A 27539-nucleotide genomic window follows, 5' to 3' on the forward strand; every position below is an offset into this window, starting at 1 on the left:
ATTGTACCTGATCTGATTTTGTATTGTGTTGTGTATCCTGTGTAGCTGGAAAACTAAGCACCGAGGACCTGAACTCTCTCATCGCCCATGCCCACCGGCGCATTGACCAGTTACACAAGCAGCTAGCAGAGTACCGGGTGAGGGAACAGCAGCACATCGAGGCAGCCCTAGAAAAACAGAAGCTGGAGGATAAACACGCTCTGGAGTCTGCTGTGGGTAAAGCCCTGGAGCATTACCGCGCTGAGATCCAATTGGAGCAAGACAAGAAGGTACAGAAGGCGTCCCTGTCATTCATTTTGTTTTTCCCCTTGAGTATTATAAATTTCACATCTGAATTTAACATTCCATGCACACTTTTAATGGTTGGATGGCATTTCTCAGAGCAAGTAAAAACTGTCAGTGTAACTTGTGATATAAAAGGCAACTTGTGTTGCTACCCAGTCACATGGAGTTTTCATGGAAAGTACACGAGAACAATTAACCACTTCCAGTCCCGACACTTTTACCCCCTTCCTGACCAGGGCAATTTTCAGCTTTCAGCGCTATCACACTTTGAATGACAATTGCGCGGTCATGCAATACTGTACCCATATGAATTTTTTACCATTTTTTGAGACAGATAAAACTTTATTTTGGTGGTATTTATTCACCGCTGGGATTTTTATTTTTTTTTGCTATGTAAATGAAAATGTCCAAAAATGTTGAAAAAAAGTTTCTTATAAAATTTTGCAAATAAATAATATTTCATCATAAATCTTGGCCAAAATTTATTCCATTATCTTTTTAGTAAAAAAAAAAAATTAGCCAAATTAGTTTAACCAAAAATTATAATTTTTAAACATTTGTTTTTAATTTTTATTTTTTTTAATATTATTTATTTTATTTTATTTTTTACATACTGTCACCCTAGCAGTACAGTGTCACCATGGTGACACTGTACTACTTTTGGGGGGTGATGAAGATTTTTTTTTTTTACACTGATTGCTTTTACACCCATATAGGATGTAAAAGCAATCATTTCTCTTTCTCTCTGTCTGCATTCTTGCAGCCATTGAGAACTACTGAGTGAGCTGTGATTGGTCACAGCTTGTCACATGGTACAAGGCTGTTGTGAATAACCTTGTACCATGTGACCTCTGTGATCATTCACAGATTTCACACGTAGTAAGCAATAATGTCACAAGTGACATCTTGCTTACTACTTTGCATGTGATCACTGATCGGCCAATCAGTGATCACATGATCGGGACCTTGTACAGAGGTCCCGTCTGACGATAGGTGTTTCACTGTGTCCTGAGGACACAGCGGGCACCGGATCACGGTGCTGCGCACCCCCGGGGAGTGCGCACAAGCAGGGTGCGGGGAGGCCGTTTATAAACGGCCACCTGACCCTGCACTGCCACCGTCCGGCCGTTTATATACAACGGCCGGTCAGGAAGTGGTTAAGAGACAGGGACAGTGTCACCCTATAGCAGGAAGTGCTGAACTAGGATCTGCATGGCATTATCCACAAATATTTTAATGAAAGCCACAGATTAAAATACAGAATTACTTTTAACATCGCATTAATTGTTTTGATATGTTAGTGGTTGGGTTTACATATACCTTAAGTATTTTTATTTTAAGCCAGTAAGTGATTTTTCCATGTATGTATCACTCATGTCGAATCAATACTGACTATTAAGGGACTGTTGTTAGACATATAAAATCCCTTGTGTAATCCGGAGTGTTCATGCAGGTGGAAGAGGTGCGGGAGGTGATGGAGGCGGAGATGAGAACACAGCTACGTAGACAAGCGGCTGCGCACACAGATCATCTGAGAGATGTCCTTGATGTACAGGAACAGGAATTCAAAGCAGAGTTCCAGCAGGTTGGTCTGGATTTACAAGGAGATAACTTCTAAAACTCACACCACAGATGGAAAGTCAGGAGATCTATGTTCTTAAACTGAATTTCGCAGTTTTGCAAATGTAGTCCACAATTGTACATTACGATGCACACTTCAGAAAGTAACATACATGTGTATATGACAGTGTGTGTTCTCTGTCTGCAGACTCTATCTGAAAAGCTCTCTGAACAAGAAATGCAGTTCAGACGTCTTTCTCAGGAACAGCTGGATGGTTTCACCCTGGATATCAACACTGCCTATGCCAGGCTGAAGGGCATTGAGCAGGCTGTGGAAGGTGAGTCCTTTAGGCTAGCCATTTACACATCGACTTATAGGCTGAAAGAGAGAAATGCCTCCACCAGGAGCGGACTGACCATTTGGAAACTCAGGCACTGCCCGAGGGCCCGGGGTCAGTAGGGAGCCCCATGAGATGCCCCTGGTACCTTTTTCATAGGCCTTTTTTGAGTTTGGGCAAGGGCACAGGGGCCCCATGATCCCCTATTGCCCGGGGGCCCCATGAGTTGTCAGTCCGCCCCTGGCCTCCACCCACACTTCAAACTATACACAAATACAGTGCGTATAGAAAAGAATCACTCCCTTTACAATAATCACATTTTGTTGCCTGACACAGTTTTTGTTTTATCCAGCTGTATCAGTGCAACTTATAACATCCAAGTGAAAGATAACACCAACATGTCAGAAAAAAATAAAAAAAAACATTTCAAAAACAGAATCATTGAGTTGGAAAAAGTATCCCCCCCTCCGCTCCTAAAAATGACTTGACTTGTAAAATCAATCAGATGTAGCTAATCACCTTCTCAATGGCACAAAGCCATTTGATGTTCAACTGTGGCCATTTTGATTAGCTCAGCATTAAAGGCTTTTCTGGAGCATTTCAGTCTCGGTAGTGCAACTGAAGCCAACAATCAACTATGGGTGGCATGGCACTGTCAAAAGATATCTGGGATAAAGTTGTGGACAGGCACAAGTTAGGAGATGGAAACAAATAAAATGTCAAAGGCTTTGTCAATACCCAGAAGCACAGTGAATTCTATTAAGAAGCTGAAGGTGTTTGGTACAACACAGACCCTCCCTGGATCAGGATGTTGCTCCAAACTGGATGAAAGAGCCAGCTGGAAACTGGTGAGAGAGGCTACCAAGAGTCCAACAGCAATCCTGAAGCAGATGCAGGGATTTGTGACATAGAGTGATCATTGTGTGCATGTGACAACAATATCACAAATTCTCCAAAAATGTGGCTTGTATTGGAGGGCTGTAAGAAAGAAAAGCCACTACTCAAGAAAGGCTGCATGCCGTCACCACTGAGCTTTGCCAAAACGCACCTTGAAGATTCTGAGGCCGCATGGAAAAAGGTGTTATGGTCAGATGAGACTAAAATTGAATGATTTGTGTCTGGCGGAAATCCAATCCAGCTCACCTTCCAAATACTACCATTCCTACTGTAAAGCATGGAGGTGGTAATGTCCTGTTATGGGGAGGATTCTCTGCAGCAGGGACTGAAGAACTTGTCAAGATGGAAGGAAAAATGGATGGGGCAAAATACCGTCAAATTCTTGAGGATATCTGCTGCCCTCTGCCAGAAAGTTGTCGGTGGGAAGGTTTATCTTCCAGCATGACAGTGACCCAAAACACACAGCTAAAATGAGCCCACAGTGGTTGGAGGAGGAAAAGGTGAATGTCCTTGCATGGCCTAGTCAGAGCCCAGACTAAAACCCCAATGACTTGAAGACTGCAGTCCACAAACGTCACCATCAAATTTACCAGAATGAGAGCAGTTCTGCAAAGACGAGCGGGTGAATATTGCAAAGTCTAGGAGTGCAGAGTTAGTAGAGACAGATCCCAACAGACTAAAGGCTGCAATTAAAGCAAAGGGGGTTCAACAAAATACTGACACAAGGGGGTGAAACTTTTTCCAACTCCATGATTCTGTTTTTTTAATTTTTTTTTTTTACATGTTGGTGTTCTATCTTTCACTTGGATGTTCTAATTTCCTGAGTAAATACAACTGAATAAAACAAAAACTGTGTCTGTCTTCATTTCAGGCTGCAAAGCAACAAAATGTGATTATTTTAAAGGGGAGGGTGATGATTGTTTTCTGTACCCAGTGTAGCAGCTGATTTTGCTATTATTTTGAAAGGAATCTGAAGTGTTTCAAAGTGTATGAATAGCCAAAACCTGGTTTTTAATTTATTTTAGAACGCAGAGAGGAAGGTTAGAACCTTTGTTAGAAAGATTTTGCCCTCACTTCCTGTGCTGGTGATGCATCTTTTTTAGTAGATCGGACGTGAAAGAAAATCCACAGCAGAGAACAACATTGAAAGAGCTGAAGGGTTCTAGCATTCCTCTACTTCTGTCTGTGTTGCTGTTGGAGAGTTCCACAAGAACAGAAAGTGAGCGGACATTTCTCTAGCGGCTCCCTGCACAGCAGTACAACTTTCTAATCCTTTCCCATGCCTACCAAAATGAAGGTCTCAAAAAGTGTATAGATTTTTTGAAGATCAATTCTAATCAACAAGATTAGGACTACAAGAGTAGGACTGTGCCAAGTGAAGAACTCCGATTGGTTTACCTTAAAGCTGAACTCTGAGACTGAGAAACAAATATTCCCTTGCAGTGGGACCTCTCCCTATTCCCCTTTCCCTTAAATCCTCATTTATTGAAGGGGGTGCAAGGATAAGGTGTATTACATACCCTATCATTGGTCCAGCAGCCGCCAGCACTGGTCTCTTCTACCTCAAGTTCATGATTTGGGTGGTCCCTTAACATCATCACATATTAACCTTGCATTGTATGTGGAGGAGGAGAGAGGAGATTGTAGCGCTGGATCAGTCAAATGGATGGAGGAGGCTTGCTGGAGCTATGGATACGGTATTACGCTTTATCCATACACCCCTAGAGCATTTAACCTTTTCAGTGCTGGTGGAAAGAATGAGGATGGGGTGGGCGGTTGCACTTCAGGGTTAGATTTTGTCTAATTGCCAGGGTTCAGCTTTAATTTGAGAGCTGTACAATCTATTAGTAGCTGGGAGTAGGATTGTGACCTCTTGCTATTTACCCTTCACGCTGCAGTGTGGGAGACCGCAGAGGTTGGTGGTGCTGGGACCTGTGTACTGTCTCACGTTTTCTCAGGCTGACCTCCGTACCATTCAGAATGGGATGATACTGGCACCTAAAACAATGTAGAAAGCAAGAAAGACAGGTATAAAACTTAACTAGGCTTGGTCCTCTGCATATTGATTTTAATAACTTACGTTTGACCAGAGCATGCCTTTTAAAAATGTCTTCCTGCACAACATATATTTACCTCATATAAGTAGGGTAAGTGCAGCGCTAAATATCCGGACAAATGTATGGTAACAATGTTCATAAAATGGGTTATTAGTCCACAATACAGGAGCTCAAAGGTGATATATTATTCCCACGGTCGTAGCTTAAGTAAGACACGGTGAGGGGCAGGGTGCACACCCCTTCTGAAGATGTACTAGTGTACGAAACGCGTCTTGGAGGAGCTTGCAAGCTTTGACGTCACGCCGCCGGGTCACGGAGATCCGGCGGCTCCATTTGATCACCAGCTGAGCTCCCCCTGGTGACCATTCCACTGTACTGAAGAGGCTGCACCCGTGTCCTTAAAGTGGACCTCCAGTTTGAGAGCATTTATCAAGACGATGTCCATCCATCCTGGGCTGGCTCTATTCGCATCCTGAAAGGGACCCCCTGGCAGACCTTCGTTTTGTTGATACATTGCGCATTTCCTTTGCGCGTCCGGTGAGTGCGCATTTTATACATACCCTGCCCCTCACCTAGTCTTAGTTAAGCTACGACCGTGGGAATAATATATCATCTTTGAACTCTTGTATTGTGGACTAATAACCCATTTTATGAACATTGTTACCATACATTTGTCTGGATTATATTTAGCGCTGCACTTACCCTACATATATGTCTCTTGAAAGGTTTATGGTTTCCTTTACTGCGCACAGCTGCTTTTATAAGTTTATATTGTGAGCGCTCACTGAGTTTTTATCTATATATTTACCTCACTTTTGTTACTCTTGTTAGGATGTCCAGAGTAAAGGAAAGTCCTGTGTAAAGCTGGCCATAGATGAATAGAAATTCAGCCGGTTCAGCAAAGAGGGGCCAACTCACAACCTATGGGTAGACTGGTTGTACAGAAGTCGATATCTTGATCAACTTCTGCACAACCAGTCTGTCTTTTGTTTTGTTTTGTTTTGTGTTTTTTTTTCCCCCGCTCGATGACTGCCACCGGCTATAGCCAGCAACACTGGTCATGTATTCTGACGGCAAGAACCTCTCTCCGCTGTCAGAATACAATCGCTCCAATGGAGGGAATTCCCCATAAAGCTGCTGGTTGAATGGGGAAAAAAAAATGCTTCCATCTATGGCCTGCCTAAGTCTCAGATAGCTAGAGAGCTGTGCTAGAACAACTTATGAGATTGTGTTCATTAGCCCATCATTGTCACTTATTTTGAAAGAAAGGGGGTCCTGTTGCGCTTAGGAAAAAAATAAATATATGAAAATTATAATATATATATATATATATGTGTGTGTGATACCTATAGAGCAGCAGTCCTAATTGTGAACTCCTATACACAAAATCTTAAATATTTCAAATGGACCTTAGCGCGGTCCATTTGAGATCTATCATTGTCACTTGCTCCTCCATACGGTGTAGTCCTGGGTATTTCCTTCTGGTTTCTGGCAGGGAAGCGATAGAAAGGTTAGTATGTCACAAGGACTATAAGAGGGTTTACAACAAATGGGCGGTGTACATGTTGTCTTTGCTGAGCCTTTCTCTCCATAACTCTATATTCATCTTCTCCAGGGCATGCCATAGCTGAAGAGGAGGCCAGGAAGGCCCATCACCTCTGGTTATCCATTGAAGCTTTAAAGTTTACCCTGAGAACAGCATCTGGCGAGAGCCCCACCGAGCCCCTGGGGAACGCAGTACAGGGGATAAAAGCCAGCTGCTCCAATAATGAATTCACAGAAGCCCTGACCTCCGCAGTCCCTCAAGAGTCCCTTCACCGTGGCGTGTATAGCGAGGAAGCCCTCCGAGCACGCTTCTATACCGTCCGTAATCTAGCCCGCCGGGTGGCCCTTATTGATGAAACCAGAAACAGTCTGTACCAATATTTCCTCTCCTATCTGCAGTCCCTTCTTGTATTTGAACCTAAGCAGCTAAAACCCCCAAGTGAGTTGACATCCGAGGATCTGGACACATTCAAACTGCTCTCTTACGCTTCCTACTGCATGGAACACGGCGATCTAGAGCTGGCTGCTAAATTTGTCAATCAGCTGAAAGGAGAGTCTAGAAGGGTGGCCCAAGATTGGCTAAATGAGGCCCGTCTGACCCTGGAAACCAAGCAGGTCATCGATATCCTGTCTGCCTACGCCAGCGCAGTTGGCTTGGGCACAACACAAGTACAATGATGTCAAGGGAAGTTTAAATTAAGTCAAATTTGTTGCAGTGTTGAATCCAAATACCCTTTTGTCACACAGAAAGAACATTCATTTCTAGATTGCCGGATGCTGAAATGCAGCTGGGTTGCCAATTTGCATACTGTGATCAGCAAGGAGCAATATCTGAAGTGTCAGCCCAATAAATCCCAGCGTTATTCTGAGTTACATAATGTTCCTGGCATGCCTGTTTCTTGTAAATCGTTAGTTTTTGGTTTTCGCTCCTGCCTTTAAAACAAAACTGACTCCTGGTGCAGCAGTGAGAATCCAACTCCAACATTTGCATTCTTAATAATTGAAACAAAAAGGATTCACTTTCACCTGCTGGTGGTAGGCAGTTCCAAACATGTAAGTGCACAGAATCCCCTGCTGGAGTGAATAGGAGATATCAGAGCCTTGTCTGCCCAAATCTGAAATGCCAGTTTTGGGAGGCTGACCCTTTGAGTTGCTTTCTGCTTGTCACTGATCCCCATTGCATTGATTATGTGTTCTAAAATCCCTCGGGGTGCAGTGCCCGGGGCACGAAGTACCAACAACAACATTTGTTTCTATGTCTGCCTCTTCTGCATCAGACTTGCCTTTGAAACTTTGCAAGCGGCATGCAAGTCTGGCACTTTGTATAGGATGGGCCATGTCCCCATTCTAGAAGAGAGCCAAAAGCATCCATTGATTGTCAGCCCGAGCATCATGTGACCAGCTTCATATGAATGTTGTACGTATTGCACACCATGTACCTAGCTCAAGGTGATCAATGTATCCCTCCGAAACAGAGGGGCAGACAGAGCCTTACCACTGTAACCGACAACACAGCCACTGGGTGCCAGATATGAAAACATAGCAGGCTGTAAAACTGAGCAACCTCTGCATCCGATTTACAATGCACACTTTTTCTACTACTTTGTGAGATAAATATTGCAGACAATGCCTGGTTTACAGCCTATATATGTTGTATTCTGTGTTCTCCTAGCTGCTGTGTATTGTTAGAACAGGTCCTCTTTATAAGCACTGGGAAGCAGGAAGAAGACTCCAATTTTTCCCTTGTTATATCTTGGCATGACACACTAACCCCCCTCACCAGTGGCTCAATGATTATTCCATTTGTGATGTGCACTGTAAACACACAATGGTGGTTCCACTAAGCGTGCATGGAAGGTCCAACTTCTGATTGTTTGGCTTTCTGTAATTGATCATGATGACAGTAGAGTTTTGTTGCATTCTCCTGACCCCTTCTCACTCCAGGTGACAGAACTCTTTGGGCGTCCTGCACCATGTCTGCACCTTCCGGCAACGTGCTCTCCTCTGCCCAGCGGTTTTAAGTTTTCAGGTTTTACTGATCCAACCAAAATGTCATTTATTCTTTTCAATTATTCTTCCAGTTGGGATGTCCAAATAAAACAATCACTCTCACCTTTCTGTCTTTCCTGTGCAGTGTGTTTCATTTATTTATAGGAAAACTGTTGCTAAGGGCGAGGAAGAAACCAGGGAAAGCAAAATATAAGTAGAATTAACCACTTGCCCTCCAAAGGATTTACCACCCCCCTTCCTGACCAGGCCATTTTTTGAGATACGGCCCTGTTACTTTAACTGGCAATTGTGTGGTCATGCAATGTTGTACAATTTATGTCCTTTTTTTTCCCACAAATAGAGATTTCTTTTGGTGCTATTTGATCACCTCTACATTTTTTATTTTTGCGCTATAAATAAACAAAACCCAGCGATTTTATAGCAATTAAAGTAAAAAATAGTTTTATTACAGCCTGTTCGTCAGTGGAGCTGACAGGGGAGAGGTCTATATGTAAACACAGATCTATTCCCTGTCAGCACGATCACCGAGTCCTGGCGGAGAATCAGCAGCTGGGACCTGGTGATTTACATGCCAAGGAGCCAGCAGCAGCGCAGGTAGGGAGTGGGCGCGTGCCCCATCCCCAAAAATGCAAAATCTAAAGTGCGTGCGTGCACACACATATCCCTGCTGCCTTGTAGCAGTACTTCTGCTATAGGGAAGTTGGGAAGCAGTTAAGTTCAGCTTTAACCTCTTGATGTCTATTGTGCTGATGGAGTGGGCCATTTGTCATTATCCACTTGAGCAATGGAAGATTTTGCCCTATTCATGACCAGGCCATATTTCGCTACTTTAACTGGCAATTGCATAGTCAACAAAATTTTATATATTTTTTCACACAAATAGAGCTTTATTTTGGTGGCATTTGATCACAATTTTTTTTATTGTATAAATGAAAAAAGACCAAAAAGTTTGAGGAAAAAGTTTTTCATTTTTTTTTTAATAGGTATGTTTTATAGCAGAAAAGTAAAAAAAAAAACCTCTAATTTCTTCATAAATTTAGGCCAAAATGTATTCTGTTACATATATCTGGTAAAAAAAAAAACCTAATAAGTGTATGCAAATTTGTTTGCGTGAACTTTATCGCATCTACAAACTACGGGATATATATACTGGAATATTTAATTAATTATTTATTCTATTGATGGTAACTATCAGTGAATTATAGTGGGACTGTGACAGTGTGGTGTGCAATCCGACACTTCCTGTCACCATGACATCACCAGTGACATTAATACAGTGATCAGTGCTAAGAATTTACACTATTGCTGTACTAATGACACTGGCTGGGAAGGGGTTAACATCTAGGGGTGATCAAGGGGCCATTTGTGTGCCTAACAGGTGTTAATGTGTTTACTGTGTGCGTTTTACTACAAATCGCTTTTGTTTCCTTTCTCTGCTTTTGCGAAACCCAGAAGCAGGCAGCGATGTACTAATACTACCTGTACCTGCCGCAGTATATGTACTGTGGTGCTTCAGCAAGCACTCACACTGGCCAAGTCAGTGTGTGTGTGTGTGTGTGTGTGTGTGTGTGTGTGTGTGTGTGTGTGTGTGTGTGTGCGTGCGTGCGTGCGCGATATCTCTTCATCGAGGGTGGTCAAGATTCTGCAGTATTCTGGCCAGCAAGTGATTGACATTCATTTCATATGGTGTACTTTGGTAACCTTGCTTCCAGCAAGCTGTTACCAGCTGTGGCAACTCCATAGTATTTACCTTTTAGTGGTGGGTATAGCCGCCATTGTGTCTGTTCCCTTTTAGTGTATGTTTGTAGGGTTCAAATAGCTGCAAGGTACACCTTTTCATAAATGTGCTCTACTGGCTACATTTCTTTATTGTTAATCACGAGACACAGAGTATCTTCATGACATCGGGGTTATACTGCTTCCTTCAGGTGATTGGACACTGGCTTAAAAATACAGGGAATCAGGCCCCCCCCCCCCACAAGCAAGAACTCTCCGTTAGGTGAGGCTTCATTTTTTTTTTGCCTAGTGTCTTAGGTGTGATGGTCATGTCTGTGTAGTTTCTGCTCATTAGAACAGCAAATTCTTAATGATTCCATCTAGGATTAGGAGGCTGGCCTTTTCCAGATACCTGGACCCTGGCCTGGACATGCTGGAATGGCCTGTAAGCTTGCTGGTTAGCACTGGACCCTGCACAATTGCATACATACAGGTTCAGGGCACTGATCACCACCAAGGGCATCGAGTACCTGAAGGCCCTTAGTGGCAGCATCCCATGTGATGGGTGAAAATGGGACCCCCTAGGACAGGGGAGCTCAACCTTTTGAAGAGCGAGGGCAACTTCAGTGACTTCTGCATCTGCAGTAAAAATATTAGGGAACAATTTGTGTGTTCATTTGGGGGTTTACCAGCTAGAAAAGGTGTTTCTTGTACACAAAGAACATCTCCTTTGAGGATTTTAGCTTCTTGCCACATAGCCTTACACTTGAAAGGGTTATCCAGACTGGGGCCATCCAGAGAACTTCAAGAGCCATGTATAAGGGTAAATGTCTGCTTGGTTTTGTTGATGTCATACTCCCAGGACATGAAGAACTCTGACTTCTGGCCATATACTTTTTTTTTCCATTGCCAACCACCGGTATTAGTTCCCGTAGGGATTGTGTCTTCACCTGTAAGAACTTCTTGGGTAGTAACTTGGTATCAAATGTGTCTTCAAATAAACCAAAAACAGTCAACAGTAACAAAAAGATAAACAAGAAAAAAAAACATGAGATTTCTCTCAACGAACGGATCCTACTGCATAATCATAAGGGGGCAACAGCGTATACCAGAATTTATTAAGCACCTGTCACATCTGGACTTTGTGATGATTCAGTTATTATTATTATACAGTATTTATAAAGCGCCAATAGTTTGCTCAGCTCTGTACATTACAAAGGGGGACAGAACAATAACAATACAATGCAAAACATGAGGGGATCGAGGGCCCTGCTCTTTGGAGCTTACAATCTAGGAGATATGTGTCAATCTGGGTTTCCCCCAACACTGATTCGATGCTAGGGGGTGATGTTTTAGCTGGTGCAACCTTTTCATCAGAGGGCAGTATGCCCCAGTGTTTTGCCAGTCACATACCTTCATCCATTGTGTAGGTTTTCTGTTCCCAAGTGACCATCAGCATAGCCGGGACTCCCCAGTGCTATATGAGGTGGTTGTTGCGATACAATTTTGTGAGGGAGACCAGATTTTTTTTTTTTTCCCCTTTCCAATACTGTTTTCGTTTTTTTCCATAAGAAAGAAGTTACAAGCCAGTACAGAAAAATATACATCCATTACCCTCCCCCCCATATAAACGGCAGTCTTTTCGGGCTGAATCCGGCAATGCGCAAAATACAATATTTCAAAGCAATTATCTGTTGATAGTGACCAAAGGGGTCCCTTAGGGACCTGTAGATGGAAGAACTGCAACAATAAGATAACAGAAAAAATGAAATCTAATGTAAAACTGTCACGTCTGGTGTCATAGACCACCTGACCTGTATAAAGGGGCACTTGCCCTCAAATGTTTGACATACCATAAGGGGATATGACCCTCATGGCCCTTTAACTGTCTAAAACCAGAGAAGGGACTTGAAAAGGAAAGAGAAGGAGAAGTGAAATAGAGGAGTGAGAATAAAGATAGGGGAAGAAAAGGAAAGGAAAAAAAGGAAGTAAAGGACGCTTGGTGGAGAAGGATCCGGCTAGCAGTCTGGTGTGGGGATTAAGATTACTGTTTATCAATATCCCATATTGACCACCATCTATCCTAGGATGATGGACCAGTGGGTTTTTTTTACAGGCTATCATAGTATGTTGCAACAAATCTGCATAAAGAACAAGGTCTGTATAGAGTTCAGGCAAAGGAGATGTTTGTCTTGTGTAATGCATTAAGGCCTCTTTAACGAGGTAATGACTTCGCAAGGTACGTTATCAGGCAAGTAGGCTGGCTTGTGGCACCTGTGAGCTCGATCCACAGACATTTCTCTTTTAGGCATGTCAGGTAAGAGGGGAGATTAATCGCTGTATATAGATGAGGAGGTCTGATGGAGGGATTGTCTCAGTTCTGCCCTCAAATTTAATATTATTCCTCCTTGGGCGATCTTCCAAATCTGCAACTTTCAGTGTAAGAGCATTGAGCTCATCATCAGCTGCCTTATGGACATCCACTAATTTGTTGTGTGCTATTGCAAATTCCCCCATCTTGTTTTCTGTATGATTCACTCTCTCACCAAGTGCATCTACTTCTGTTCTGATCTGAGTAACCAGAGATAGCATATCGCTATGCAAGGAGCCCATTAGTAACCCCAGCATGGCCTTCAATGTTTTATCACAGGGCTTGAAAAAGCTGCTCGCTAAATGCAAGGAGAAATTCTCTAGCTGCAAGCAGTGATGGAATATCTGCTCACCTAAGCAGCATAAGCCCCCGAGCCGCTGTGAATGGTAAAGCAAGGTGATCACTAGAATTAAGCTAGCTGGACCGGAGACTGCGGCGCACAGGAACTGACGTCCCAGGAAGAAGCAGAAGTCGGCCACCAAAAACCAGGCTGAACCGCAAACTGAACTGATGCGCAGCGGTCCGGGTCTGGCTAACTTGCGTCTAGTGATCACCTTGCTTTACCATCCACACCGGCTCGGGGGCTTATGCTGCTTAGCTGAGCAGGTATTCCATCACGGCCACACATTGGGCTTTTACTGCTGTTACTAAATGTCTATATAGTTTTTAATGGAATAAATTTCTACCCTTTATTGGATTGTGGGGTCAATATTTATTTATTTATTTATTCATTGTGGGGTCAATACTACCTAAACCTAAGTCTTCTTAGCACTGTTCCTTTGGACTCTATTTATCACTTTAGTGTGACATCAGCAGCTGAGGCCTAATCGGCTTCCAATAATCTGGGATTTCAGCGCTTGGATCGATTGATGTTAACTTCTATCTTGTTGTATTGTGTCTTACAATATAACTTTTTCATATCTTATATCTTAACTTTGACAGTATCTTATCTCATCTTACTTTACAATATACCTTCTATCTTATTCATATATCTTATTGTTAAAGCTATTTTTTAATCTTATTTTATGAGTATATATTTTTTTTCTATATACGGTGTATAATATACTGTATACAATTTTATATTTTGGACTTGTTATTCTAAAGAAAAATGTAATTTCATAAGCTTTAAGGGGGCGTGGTTGGGGGCAGGGCTGGGGTTGGAGGTGGACCTGGGCAAGGTTGGGTGGGGCAACTGGTGGAGAGTAAGGTTTGTGCCCGGCTAGTAGGTCTAGACTCGAAATTTTAAGGCCTGCTTTATCAGATACTGTCTGGCCCAGTGTGGGATAATCAATGCATTCTATAATCTCTCCAGTAGAGGGCCTGCATTTATCCCCTTTAGGCTGCTCACCTGCATATTGATGAGGGAGACATCCTAGAGCTAGCTTTTACAGGGCTGTTAAATGGAGTTCCTTGATGTGATGAGCAGCTGCTTCCCCTGGAATGAGAGGAGTGTGACTTACTGCAGTCGGTGCCATCTTGAGATGCTGGACCTTTGGCTACACAGAAGAATTCTGTCCGTTTGTGGGGCCCTTCTGTAGGTTTCCTCTTCCCCCCCATTGTTCGGGAGGTGTTTATGTTCCCTTAGCCTAGAAGGATGCAGAGTGGCTGCTGTGTGCTTACTCCTCAAGTGTCTATCTTTTCACAAAAAAACTAAGCAAAACATTTTTTTTCCATTTATATAGCAAAAAAAAAATAAAAGACCCAGTGGTGATTAAATACCATCAAAATAAATGCTCTATTTATGTGAATTTTTTTTAAAAATGTCATATGGGTACAGTGTTGCATGACCGCATTTAAAGTGTGACAGCACTGAAAGTTGAAAATTGGCCTGGAAGGGAGTTGAAGTGTCTGGACTTGAAGTGGTAAAAGATGGAATGCCCTTAATAGAAACAGTAGATTGATTATTTGCTGCATGAAAGTCTGGGTCCACTTTGGGAGCAGTTCATGGTTTGTTTTTTTTTTTTTTTTAATTCTTTCATTGGGTACCAGGCAGTAACCAGGAGGGATGAATACCCTCAGAGTTCAGTCATTTTATGAAGTCCAATCAGCTTGATCAAAACTAGGGAAAGGCTTTCTATGACTCTCTCCTTTTTGTGCCTATTGGAGCATGTGGAGGCTGTGCAGAACTAGGTGTGTAGCCAGAGACTGGTGTGCACTGCCTCAGTCAATGAGTCCACCGAAGCCAGCATGTGATGAGAAGGTAACGGAGTTAACCTTGTGAAATGTTGGAGGGTGAAAAATATTCAGCAAGCTCCGCTAAGATGTCAGAGTCCCCTTCATCAACTGCAAAAGTGTGTTCAGGTGATGAAATTTGTGCAGTCAGGAGGAAGAGACACAGAAGAGAGTTTACAACTGCAAGCGTCTGCCGGTTGTAGATGCAGCAATAGCCTCTGGAATAGATAAGCAGAAGTTTCTTTGACTACATCTGTAGTTAGACAGGTTGCATGTCGGTGAGGGAGCCCAAATCAGGATGGAGTGGTGGCAGGGCCCATGTTGCTGAGCAATGTCTTTAATTATCTCAACTTCACAGGAAATGAGATTCTTCAGGGCTTGCAGCAGAATTCCCACCGTTTGTCCCATGTGCTGCCACTCCTAAGTGTCTAATCCATCACTAAGTGAGGATCTTCCCCTACAGCAGGGGTCTCCAAACTTTTGAAACAAAGGGCCAGTTTACTGTTCTTTATTCTTTAGGGGGCCAGACTGTGGCCAATGGGAATAGAAAATGCAATGGGCTTGGTTTACTTAATGGGGGTAAAAAAAAATAAAATAAATGTACATACTTGGTGTCAGTGGGAGGATTAGTGCCCCATCGTTGGTGTCAGTGGGGGGGGGGAATGGTGCCCCATCGTTGGGGTCAGTGAGGGGGGAATGGTGCCCCATTGTTGGTGTCGGGGGGGGGGAGAATGGTGCCCCATTGTTGGTGTCGGGGGGGGGGGTGAAGAATAGTGCCCCATCGTTGGTGTCGGGGGGGGTGAAGAATAGTGCCCCATCGTTGGTGTCGGGGGGAATATTGCCCCATCATTGGTGTCAGTGTGGGGGGAATAGTGCCCCATCGTTGGTGTCAGTGGGTGGGGGGGGGAATAGTGCCCCATCGTTGGTGTCAGTGGGTGGGGGGGGAATAGTGCCCCATCGTTGGTGTCAGTGGGTGGGGGGGGAATAGTGCCCCATCGTTGGCATCAGTGTGGGGGAGAGGATAGTGCTCCATCGTTGGTGTCAGTGGGAGGAATAGTGCCCCATCTATGGTGTCAATGGAAGGGATAGTGCCTCGTATCAATGGAGTGCCCCAAGGGCTAGATAGAAGCAAGCAAAGGGCCACATTCGGCCACAGTTTGGAGACCTCTGCCTTACAGGATACTCATGAAGCTGATACGGACTGGAGGGGTTCAGCATTAAGGAACTGCAATAATCCAGACACTAACCAAGTTCTTGTTGCTGTGTTTCAAGAGTACCAGGCAACAGGTGATAAAGGAAACGCTCAGCTTGCATCATGGACAGAAAAGCAAAGTTAGGTGTTATGTAAGCACTACAGTGTCTGGCACCCTGTGGAAAACTCATTTTTGCGCCACATACCAAGGTGAGTGCTCAATGCAGGATCCAGTGCCTGAAGCAAATATTACAGGGCATAGTTCCCAAGATGTCCAAATCAAGGGTAACCAATAAGGCAACTGTTAGCGAGTCATAAGGCAATAAGCAGGCAGAACTTGATAGAAGTGTTAGGTGAAGAAAGAAAGGAAAACTGGTGAAAAAAATGGTTCTAACACCCAAGGACACTAGCAAAAAAAAAAACCCCTAGAGCCTCACTGAATTGGTGGGGTTATATGGGTACACTGTGGGGCAGCATGGTGTAAGAATCAATTCTTGTGTCCTGTACGATTAGGATAAATAGTTGGTGACGAAGTGTTGTAACTGCGCAATAATTTGTGAGTGGGACCTCAGTGTCCATCCTCCTAGGGCAGGAGGAAGTGCTATCAAGGTTAAATATTTCACAAAAAGACAAACATTTTGTTTTCATAATTTAATATATGCACAAGTTGAATACAAGCTGAAAAAATGTATAAAATAAAATGTAAACTTCCATATAGGCGCAGCAGACTACCAGCAGATGTAATGACATTGATAGCAAAGTGGACTTAGCCATGGTGTCTGCAGGTCACCTCAGTCGTGATCACTGTCACTGCTACTACTACTACTACTACTCTTGCTGTTCTGAGTCAGGTCTTGTAGGGTTATCCTAGAAGAAGAAAGACAAAATTCACAATTACAGTAACCTTTTGTGCACTTGGTTGAGATTCCTTAACTTCAAAGACTGTACAAGTCTACTATTTAGGCATGGATTCTGATTGGCCTGAAAACCCCCAAAACATTATATATTTTCTGAAACCAGAGACCATAGAGATTAATATGATGGTAGTTTCAAGTTATGTCATACCATATTACTGCTACTGGTTATCAACTGCAAAATTTTCGTAAGAAATACAATAAATTTTAGGGCACATAAAAACAATATATTACCAATTTTTGGTAATATATAAAAGATGAAGTTGTGCCGAGTAAATAGATACCAAACATGTCAAGCCTTAAAATTTGATTAATGGTTTATCGTAAAATCTCTTAATGGAGTATATCACAGAACACAGGAGGATATGACAGTGTATCCTCCTATCCATTATGCTGCCAGCTTCAGGTGACTGGAAAAAAAGACAACAAAATCCCCTTCTAGGTATTTAGGCAAGGCCTCTTGGAGGAAACCATGAACCACAAAGGCAGAGGAGTGGGATACCTGTGTCCTGTCATGTATTCCAGGAAAAGGATTTTACAGGTAAATCAAACATCCCATTTTCTTTATTGTACATCCCAGGATGGGTATTTTCATATACATTACAACAGGGATGTCTCAAAGCTCTGAAACATTTCGAGTAGAAACTGCAAAACCTTTTGCCCTCTTCAACTGTAATGATCACCCCTTGAGATAACGGACAGCTTGCAAAAGAGCAAATGTTTTTTGTGGATTCAAAGAAAATGTTGAGAGAATGAAGTGCAGAGAGATGAAGGCTCTGAAATTCCAGCTTGTAGCTGTGAGCCACTATGGTGCAAACACCCTGCCAAACCTTCATCAAGGCCTGCAAATGCCCCCCACCCAAGCGAGTGGAGGTGTCCCTTTATTGTGAAGGTGGTTTGTCCCTCGGCTTACAGGGCTTTGGAGTCCATAGATTCTTGTGCAACTTGGTTTTCGTTTTAGAGCTCAAGGCCTGAAATTGGTGAAAAGATTGATATTTGGAAGTAAAATTAGCAGAGGGTTTCTGAACCATAGGAATTGCTTTCTTTTTAAGGGGTAACAGTACCACTCTTGGTCACCTCTCTTACTAAGGACCTTCTGCCCCGAGAGGATGGTTACATCCAGCAGGTAACCCTTTAGTCACCTGCTGGATGGAACGATCTAGGGCAGGACAACAGAAACACTTCACATGAAAAGGTAAACGTTTCAAATGTTTGCAGGAAAATTCTGTAACTCAATAGCATAAGATCCTGTGCATGTGTGCGGAGAAGATTCCTTGCGAAGAAAGTTACTATGTAGAGTCCTTCAAGGTATCCACTGAGAAGTTAAGAGCACGTGGAAATTCTGCCAAGTTTCTGCTCATGTTGGTATCACCATACGTTTTGTCAAACCTTAAGGTTCTGGCTCAGGCCTACAGCTGCAAGGCTGCCTCCACAGAAAATGAGGCCTCCAGATGTTTGTCCAAGGCATCTTTGATCACCAGGACCTTGTCCAGTGGACATCTTAAGATGAGAAACTGTCGTATCCATTGAAACTGACATTTTTCAGTGAACTCACTTTGCATGGGGTAATGCTGAGAAAACCTTTTAGGTGGAACAAACACCTTGTCAGGGTGAGCCCAGTCCATGTACAAACCATCCTTTAAATGAGGCTGTACAGGAAAGAAGTGAGGATGTTGTGGCAGACACCACAATCCAAATCTTCCATTCTACTGGAATGCTTGACCTCCTGCATCTTATTCTTCACTGGTTCCTCTTCCATTAACAGAAGGGAAGGGGGAAGGGAAAACGCTTCTGCTTTCGACCAAGGTATTCCAAGACGTTAATTATTCTGGAGAGCTGTCGTGTAAACCAGCAATAGCAGATGAACATTCCTCACTTGTCACAAAGGAACTGAAGAAAGGTGCCCCAGAAATAACAAAATACCAGATAGGTAAAGGAAATCAGACCAGCATGAAACGAATTGACCCCCAGGGGATACATTGCATTGGGGGGCTATGTCCCTTTTCCTCCCTGTCTAATAAAGAGATTTGGGACCCCTCAATTTCTAAATCCCTACCTTGTCATCGCTGAGACATGACCTGCTGACAGATATATTAGGACTCTTGCTGGATAAAATGGCGGTCCCAGTTGGCTGTATTATACATTAGTGTGCTGGTTACCCCTAATTGTTAGCCTCCTCTTATGGCCAGTACCCTACCACCCCACAAGGTAACTGCTTAGTGGCCCCTTCAAGTATACTTGTTTCAATTTGTAATCCCACAGCAATAGATTCGCTGCCACATCTAAAGAATAGGATCTTTTAAGCTTGCCGCCATTGGAGAGATCTGCCTGTACGAGACATCATCAGGTGCTCTGCTCCTGTGTGTGTATGGCTTACTGTGCTTAAAGTAGAGCTATAGGCAAACCTTATGTTGGATAAAGGGAGGATCATAAGCCCTGTAAGGTTTATTTTTGCCCCCTTTGTCCCATTGGGGAGATTTACCTTCACTTCCTGTCCCAAAACAGGAAGTGGAGAGGAATTCCCTGCAAATTAAGGGAATATCTTGGGGACCCCAGTTTACCAGAACTAGAGTCCCCATTGGAAGATTTCCCCTCTCTTACTTTTCTGGGGACAACTCAAATTTTAAGATTTTTTTTTATTTTCACTTTCAATGATAATGGTAAACAGGACTTATAGAGAAAATCTCCCTAACAGGGGCACAAACGGCAATAATAAATGACAGGTGTTCTAATCCACCCCCACTCTATCCAACGCTAGGAAAAAAAGTTTTGCCTTTAGCTGTACTTTAAAAAGAATGCAGGGAGTGGAATGTTTTCTCTGATTCTGGTGTCAGAAGGTCCCCAAACTGCCCCACACTGCTACTGCTATGTAGCGCTCAGGCGGCCCAGAAAGCATAAAACAGTGACATTTGGAGTCCCATGCAACTACAATAAAGAATACATGCCCAAATAGCCATTCCATCCGCAGGACCCCCTCAGGCATTCCAATCTTCACCCATAACAGTGGGCTATACCCCCAGGCCCTTCAAGGACTTGACTTCCCAGCTGGGGATCACTGCCCTAGACCTGTATGGCACCCTACTGGACCGCAAGGCTATATATCATTTTGCAGGGTCCCGTTCCACAGGGTCCAGTGCCAACCAGCAATCTGGCAAGCCATCCCCATGTCCCCATACCATTTCTCCGAGCGCATAAAAATCATAGGTAATGGATCTGGGAAAGTCTGTCTCCTAATCTCAGATGGAACTGTTGAGCAGTTAGGACACTATCACCTAGGACACTAGCAAGAAAAACGAAAGCCTTGTCTAAAAGGGAGGGGTTATGAGTAGGAGGGGATTTCCAGTCTTTTGTTTGCCAGTGTCCAAACACCTGGAGGTGGCAGCACACCCTTTTGTAATTGATATGAAGACACCCCGAGTCTATACTGCCTCCCTTTTCCCTCCAGAACATGAGGAGGGATGAACTGGCACAGTAATGTCTATATATCATTCTGTCTTTACTACAGATACTGAGAAAGTGGTGGATCAAAACAGAACACGCATTATGGTCTGTGCATTTCTATGGGAACAGTTCCAAAACAGAGCCCTGGTGCACCATGGTAAAGGTGTGAAATACTGTGTTCAGGTACCTCTTATCCACAATACCCAATTCATACCTTTGCTCTTCAGTAAGGGTGAACTCATCCAGCGTGGTTTGAGCAAGCTTAGCTATGTCTGGCAAGCTGTAGCTGACGGCCAGCTGCACAAGGTCAATGGCCATATTGGTGCTGCCAGACGCCCTAGCACAGTGCAGGAGCTCTTCAATCACATGTAACCTAGAAGAAGCACAACAGTTCCCAGTCAATACTAAAAAAACCCGTCCAGCTAAAGGATTTCAAATAGAAACAAGTCACCACCCACAAGCCTCCCTGAGGACTCCTGGCCGTTGGGTGACAATGCCGGATTGGAGCTCATCTGTGCACCCCACAACAAAGTTCACAGGATACGATACAAACGTCTACTGAGCGTTCCAGCATCAACAAAACGTTATCTTTCTAGAGACATGAACAACAAAGCCACACTTAGGACCCCCCTTGTCTTTTACTTAAGACAGGCTCGTGGTTAGGCTTTTTAAGCCTGTTTTTGGGTGAAACATATTGGTGAGGAAGGTCCCAGGCAGGGATTTGTTGATCATAAATACATTTATTTAATATTGGAATCTGTGTGAGGGCAGTTTCATATCCTGCGAACAAAGTTTTGCATTACTGAAAAGATACTGGGCTGACTTTTCATTGGGTGCAACCTATATGCACCTAAATGGAAGGGGGTCTGCTGTGCTGGGGAGAGCTTTAAGGGGCACTTGGAGGAGTATTTAAACTAGAATTGAGGAGGGAGAATTAAATTATAATGGGGCAGACAGGTCAAAGAGGGGTCAGTCCTTATTGGTGGGTGGAATGGGGAAAGATGGGGGGAGGGCTATGGCAGATGATAAGAAGGTTCACATGCTACAAACAACCATTGGAATTGGAACCATTTGTATAAAAAAAAAAAAACAAGCAAAATACGTGCACGAGGTGTCAATGAATTAAAGTGTATGTTCACCAATGCCAGAAGTCTGCCAAGCAAAATAGGTGAGTTGGAAGCTTTGGTGCATGAAGAGAACTATGATTTAATTACATAGTTACATAGTTAGTCTGGCTGAAAAAAGACAAAAGTCCATCCAGTTCAACCATAGAAAAAAAAAAAAAAAAGTTATAATCCAACACCCACAGTTGATCCAGAGGAAGACAAAAAACCCAGCAAAGCATGATCCAATTTCCTCCTGCTAGGAAAAAAAAATTCCTTCCTGATCCCCCGAGAGGCAATCGGATATTCCCTGGATCAACTTTACCTATAAATGTTAGTATCCAGTTATATTCTGTGTTTCTAAGAAAGAATCCAGGACTTTTTTTAAAGCAATCCACTGAGCTGGCCAGAACCAACTCTTCAAGGAGTCTATTCCACATTTTCACAGCTCTCACTGTGAAGAAACCTTTCCGTGTTTGCAGATTAAATCTCTCTTCCTCCATATGTAAAGAGTGCCCCCTTGTCCTCTGTGATGACCTCAGGGTGAATAACTCTACACCGAGTTCACTATATGAACCACTGATGTATTTATACATGGAGATCATACCCCCCTTATGTATTATACATGGAGATCATATCCCCCCTTATGTATTATACATGGTGATCATATCCCCCCTTAATCTCCTCTTCTCAAGAGAGAGTAAATTCAGTTCCTCTAATCTTTCCTCATAGCTGAGCTCCTCCATGCCTCTTTATCAGTTTGGTTGCCCTTCTCTGTACTTTCTCCAGTTCCCCAATGTTCTTTTTGTGAATTGGTGCCCAAAACTGAACTGCATATTCCAGATGAGGTCTTACTAATGATTTGTACCGGGGTAATATGATATCTCTCTCTCTGGAGTCTATATCTCTTTTAATACAAGAGAGGATTTTGCTCGCTTTAGAAACCGCAGCTTGGCATTGCATGCCAATATTAAGCTTGTGATCTACCAGAACCCCCAGATCCTTCTCCACCATTGATTTCCCCAATTGTACCCCCCCTAGTATGTATGATGCATGCATATTCTTAGCCCCCAAGTGCAGACCTGTTAGTTTAACTTCTATAGTTGGGAAGATACTGGAGAGTTTAATAAAAGACCACATAGATGAGTTCTTGCTGGAAAAAATATTTTAAGCAACAGACAGCATGGATTCATGAAAGACAGAAGTTGTCAAACAAATCTGATTTCTTTTTATGAGGGGGTAAGCAAAACCTTGGACAGAGGGGTGGCGGTGGATGTGGTATACTTGGACAGAGGGGTGGTGGTGGACGTGGTATACTTGGACAGAGGGGTGGCGGTGGACGTGGTATACTTGGACAGAGGGGTGGCGGTGGACGTGGTATACTTGGACAGAGGGGTGGCGGTGGACGTGGTATACTTGGACAGAGGGGTGGCGGTGGACGTGGTATACTTGGACAGAGGGGTGGACGTGGTATACTTGGACAGAGGGGTGGACGTGGTATACTTGGACAGAGGGGTGGACGTGGTATACTTGGACAGAGGGGTGGCGGTGGACATGGTATACTTGGACAGAGGGGTAGCGGTGGACGTGGTATACTTGGACAGAGGGGTAGCGGTGGATGTGGTATACTTGGACAGAGGGGTAGCGGTGGACGTGGTATACTTGGACAGAGGGGTGGCGGTGAACGTGGTATACTTGGACAGAGGGGTGGCGGTGAACGTGGTATACTTGGACAGAGGGGTGGCGGTGAACGTGGTATACTTGGACAGAGGGGTGGCAGTGAACGTGGTATACTTGGACAGAGGGGTGGCGGTGAACGTGGTATACCTGGACAGAGGGGTGGCGGTGAACGTGGTATACTTGGACAGAGGGGTGGCGGTGGATGTGGCATACTTGGACAGAGGGGTGGTGGTGGACGTGGTATACTTGGATTTTGCAAAAGCGTTTGACACAGTTCCCCACACACAGCTAATGTGTAAGGTAAAGTCTACAGGCTTGGAAAAATCCGTATATAAATGGATAGAAAACTGGCTAAAAGATCATATTCAGAGTAGTGGTTAATGATTCATACTCTGCATGGTCTAGGGTCATCAGTGGTGTACCCCAAGGTTCAGTGTTGGGACCCTTACTTTGTAATATATTTATAAACAATATAGGGTCTGGGATTATAAATCCCATTTCAGTCTTTGCAGATGACACCGAGCTGTGCAGTGGAATAACGTCCTTACAGGATGTCTCCAATTTACAAGCCGACCTCAATGCTCTGTGTAATTGGGCAACTATGTGGCAAATGAGGTTTAATGTTGATAAATGTAAGGTTCTGCACTTGGGGGCTAAGAATATGCATGCATCATACATACTAGGGGGGGTACAACTGGGGGAATCAATGGTGGAGAAGGATCTGGGGGTTCTGGTAGATCACAAGCTTAATAATGACATGCAATGCCAAGCTGTGGTTTCTAAAGCGAGCAAAATCCTCTCTTGTATTAAGAGGTATAGACTCCAGAGAGAGAGACGTCATTTCCCCGGAACACATCATTAGTAAGACCTCATCTGGAATATGCAGTTCAGTTTTGGACACCAATTCACAAAAAGAACATTGGGGAACTGGAGAAAGTACAGAGAAGGGCAACCAAACTGATAAGAGGCATGGAGGAGCTCAGCTATGAGGAAAGATTAGAGGAACTGAATTTATTCTCTCTTGAGAAGAGGAGATTAAGGGGGGATATGATCAACATGTATAATACATAAGGGGGGGGATATGATCTCCATGTATAATACATAAGGGGGGATATGATCACCATGTATAATACATAAGGGGGGATATGATCTCCATGTATAATACATAAGGGGGGATATGATCTCCATGTATAATACATAAGGGGGATATGATCTCCATGTATAATACATAAGGGGGGATATGATCTCCATGTATAATACATAAGGGGGATATGATCTCCATGTATAATACATAAGGGGGGATATGATCTCCATGTATAATACATAAGGGGGGATATGATCTCCATGTATAATACATAAGGGGGGGATATGATCTCCATGTATAATACATAAGGGGGGATATGATCTCCATGTATAATACATAAGGGGGGATATGATCTCCATGTATAATACATAAGGGGGATATGATCTCCATGTATAATACATAAGGGGGGATATGATCTCCATGTATAATACATAAGGGGGGATATGATCTCCATGTATAATACATAAGGGGGATATGATCACCATGTATAATACATAAGGGGGGATATGATCTCCATGTATAATACATAAGGGGGATATGATCACCATGTATAATACATAAGGGGGGATATGATCTCCATGTATAATACATAAGGGGGGATATGATCTCCATGTATAATACATAAGGGGGGATATGATCTCCATGTATAATACATAAGGGGGGATATGATCTCCATGTATAATACATAAGGGGGGATATGATCTCCATGTATAATACATAAGGGGGGATATGATCTCCATGTATAATACATAAGGGGGATATGATCTCCATGTATAATACATAACGGGGGATATGATCTCCATGTATAATACATAAAGGGGGGATATGATCTCCATGTATAATACATAAGGGGGGATATGATCTCCATGTATAATACATAAGGGGGATGTGATCTCCATGTATAATACATAAGGGGGGATGTGATCTCCATGTATAATACATAAGGGGGGATATGATCTCTATGTATAATACATAAGGGGGGATATGATCTCCATGTATAATACATAAGGGGGGGATATGATCTCCATGTATAATACATAAGGGGGGATATGATCTCCATGTATAAATACATCAGTGGTTCATATAGTGAACTCGGTGTAGAGCTATTCACCCTGAGATCATCACAGAGGACAAGGGGGCACTCTTTACGTCTGGAAGAGATTTAATCTCCACATACAGAAAGGTTTCTTCACAGTGAGAGCTGTGAAAATGTGGAATAGACTCCCTCAAGAGTTGGTTCTGGCCAGCTCAGTGGATTGCTTTAAAAAAGTCCTGGATCGTTTCTTAGATACACAGAATATAACTGGATACTAACATTTATAGGTAAAGTTGATCCAGGGAATATCCGATTGCCTCTTGGGGGATCAGGAAGGAATTTTTTGCCCTGCAGAAGCAAATTGGATCATGCTTTACTGGGCTTTTTGCCTTCCTCTAGATCAACTCTGGGTGTAGGATTATAACTTTTTTTTTTATGGTTGAACTAGATGGATGTTTCCCTTTTTTCAGCCAGACTAACTATGTAACTATACCTGTATAGGATGGAAGATAAATACTGGACTCGGATCTTAGGACAAGGAACAATGTTGATGGATTTTGGAAGTTACATGCACAAGGCTTTGTTGAGGCTCTGTGGGCCTCCAGTCTCTTTGCTGGATACCACGGAAGCAGAAACATGTTGAATGTGAACTAGACTAGCTCCTTTGCACATCAAGGGGGTATACAAAACAAACAGGTGGGCTTAAATTGATCAGGAGGCAGACCTGGAATAACCCATCTAAACTACACTACAATTAAACAACATTTCTTCTGGTGATATATTGATATTAGCAAAAATGGAGGTGAAAATCTAGTTAAAGCCCATAAGTCTGACCATCTGCAATTTACTAACTGTTGCGTAAACAGAGCTCCCTGCAAGAAACATTTAGGAGTTGTCAACTCAAGACTTTCCAGTAGGAGTCCAACTAAACCTTTCAGCTTGTTGTCGGGCTTCTTTCATGTGCAAGCATAAAAATGTTATTGACTATTGGAATATGTGTGAGGGCAGTGTCATATCCTGTGGACAAAGTATTGCATTACTGAAAAGATACCTGGAACTTAGCTGCAAAGGATGGAAGATAGATACTGGACTCAGCTATTAGGACAAGGAACAATGTTGATGGATTTTGGAAGTTGCATTCATAAGGCTTTATTGAGGCTCTCTGGGCCTCCAGTCACTTTGTTGGATACCACGGAAGCGGAAGCATGTTGAAAGTGAAATAGACAAATCTCACATATTTAGTTTCTCTGCCGTTTGATCAAATGTAGGCCTGGGAGAGTTAGTGCCAGGAAGTCCTCCATCTACAGACTTAAGGTTAGGTGGTAGGTTAGATTTTGAATTAATTGATACAGTTGATGTATCAATGAAACAATTAAAATTAGCAATGAATGTGGTGTGTGTTAAATTTAGATGTTAAATTATACATTAAAGTGTTACTAAACCCAGGGCCCTGCACTCACTATATCTGGTCTCCCCGGACCCTGCACTCACTATATCTGGTCTCCCCGGACCCGCACTCACTATATCCGGTCTCCCAAGACCCTGCGTTCATTATATACGGTCTCCCCAGACCCCGCATTCACTATATCTGGTCTCCCCGGACCCCGCATTCACTATATCTGGTCTCCCCGGACCCTGCATTCACTATATCTGGTCTCCCCGGACCCTGCATTCACTATATCTGGTCTCCCCGGACCCTGCACTCACTATATCTGGTCTCCCCGGACCCTGCACTCACTATATCTGGTCTCCCCGGACCCGCACTCACTATATCCGGTCTCCCAAGACCCTGCGTTCATTATATACGGTCTCCCCAGACCCCGCATTCACTATATCTGGTCTCCCCGGACCCCGCATTCACTATATCTGGTCTCCCCGGACCCTGCATTCACTATATCTGGTCTCCCCGGACCCTGCACTCACTATATCTGGTCTCCCCGGACCCTGCACTCACTATATCTGGTCTCCCCGGACCCGCACTCACTATATCCGGTCTCCCAAGACCCTGCGTTCATTATATACGGTCTCCCCAGACCCCGCATTCACTATATCTGGTCTCCCCGGACCCCGCATTCACTATATCTGGTCTCCCCGGACCCTGCATTCACTATATCTGGTCTCCCCGGACCCCGCATTCA

At 43.4% G+C, this 27539-nt stretch overlaps 2 protein-coding genes across 3 annotated transcripts in view; one reads left to right on the forward strand and one right to left on the reverse strand.

Moving 5' to 3' along the window:
* Positions 1 to 8794, forward strand: part of IMMT (inner membrane mitochondrial protein) — a 65895-nt gene extending 57101 nt beyond the window's left edge. For both annotated transcript variants that reach the window (XM_089692315.1, XM_089692314.1), the window contains 4 exons: positions 46 to 269; positions 1739 to 1870; positions 2054 to 2183; positions 6753 to 8794. In XM_089692315.1, the coding sequence (XP_089548441.1) occupies positions 46 to 269; positions 1739 to 1870; positions 2054 to 2183; positions 6753 to 7360 (1094 nt within the window). In that variant the 3' untranslated portion in view covers positions 7361 to 8794. The remainder of the gene's footprint in view (positions 1 to 45; positions 270 to 1738; positions 1871 to 2053; positions 2184 to 6752) is intronic.
* Positions 8795 to 16779: 7985 nt separating this feature from the next.
* PTCD3 (pentatricopeptide repeat domain 3) overlaps positions 16780 to 27539 on the reverse strand; it is a 134110-nt gene continuing 123350 nt past the window's right edge. The window contains exons 23-24 of the mRNA XM_089692316.1: positions 20713 to 20871; positions 16780 to 17010 (exon numbers count right to left, since the gene is read on the reverse strand). Of these exons, the coding sequence (XP_089548442.1) occupies positions 16935 to 17010; positions 20713 to 20871 (235 nt within the window). The 3' untranslated portion in view covers positions 16780 to 16934. The remainder of the gene's footprint in view (positions 17011 to 20712; positions 20872 to 27539) is intronic.

The sequence above is a fragment of the Staurois parvus genome, unplaced genomic scaffold, assembly GCF_062004578.1.
Source record: "Staurois parvus isolate SC_StPar_1 unplaced genomic scaffold, SC_StPar_1.0 ptg000581l, whole genome shotgun sequence".
In the NCBI taxonomy this organism is placed as follows: Eukaryota; Metazoa; Chordata; class Amphibia; order Anura; family Ranidae; genus Staurois; species Staurois parvus.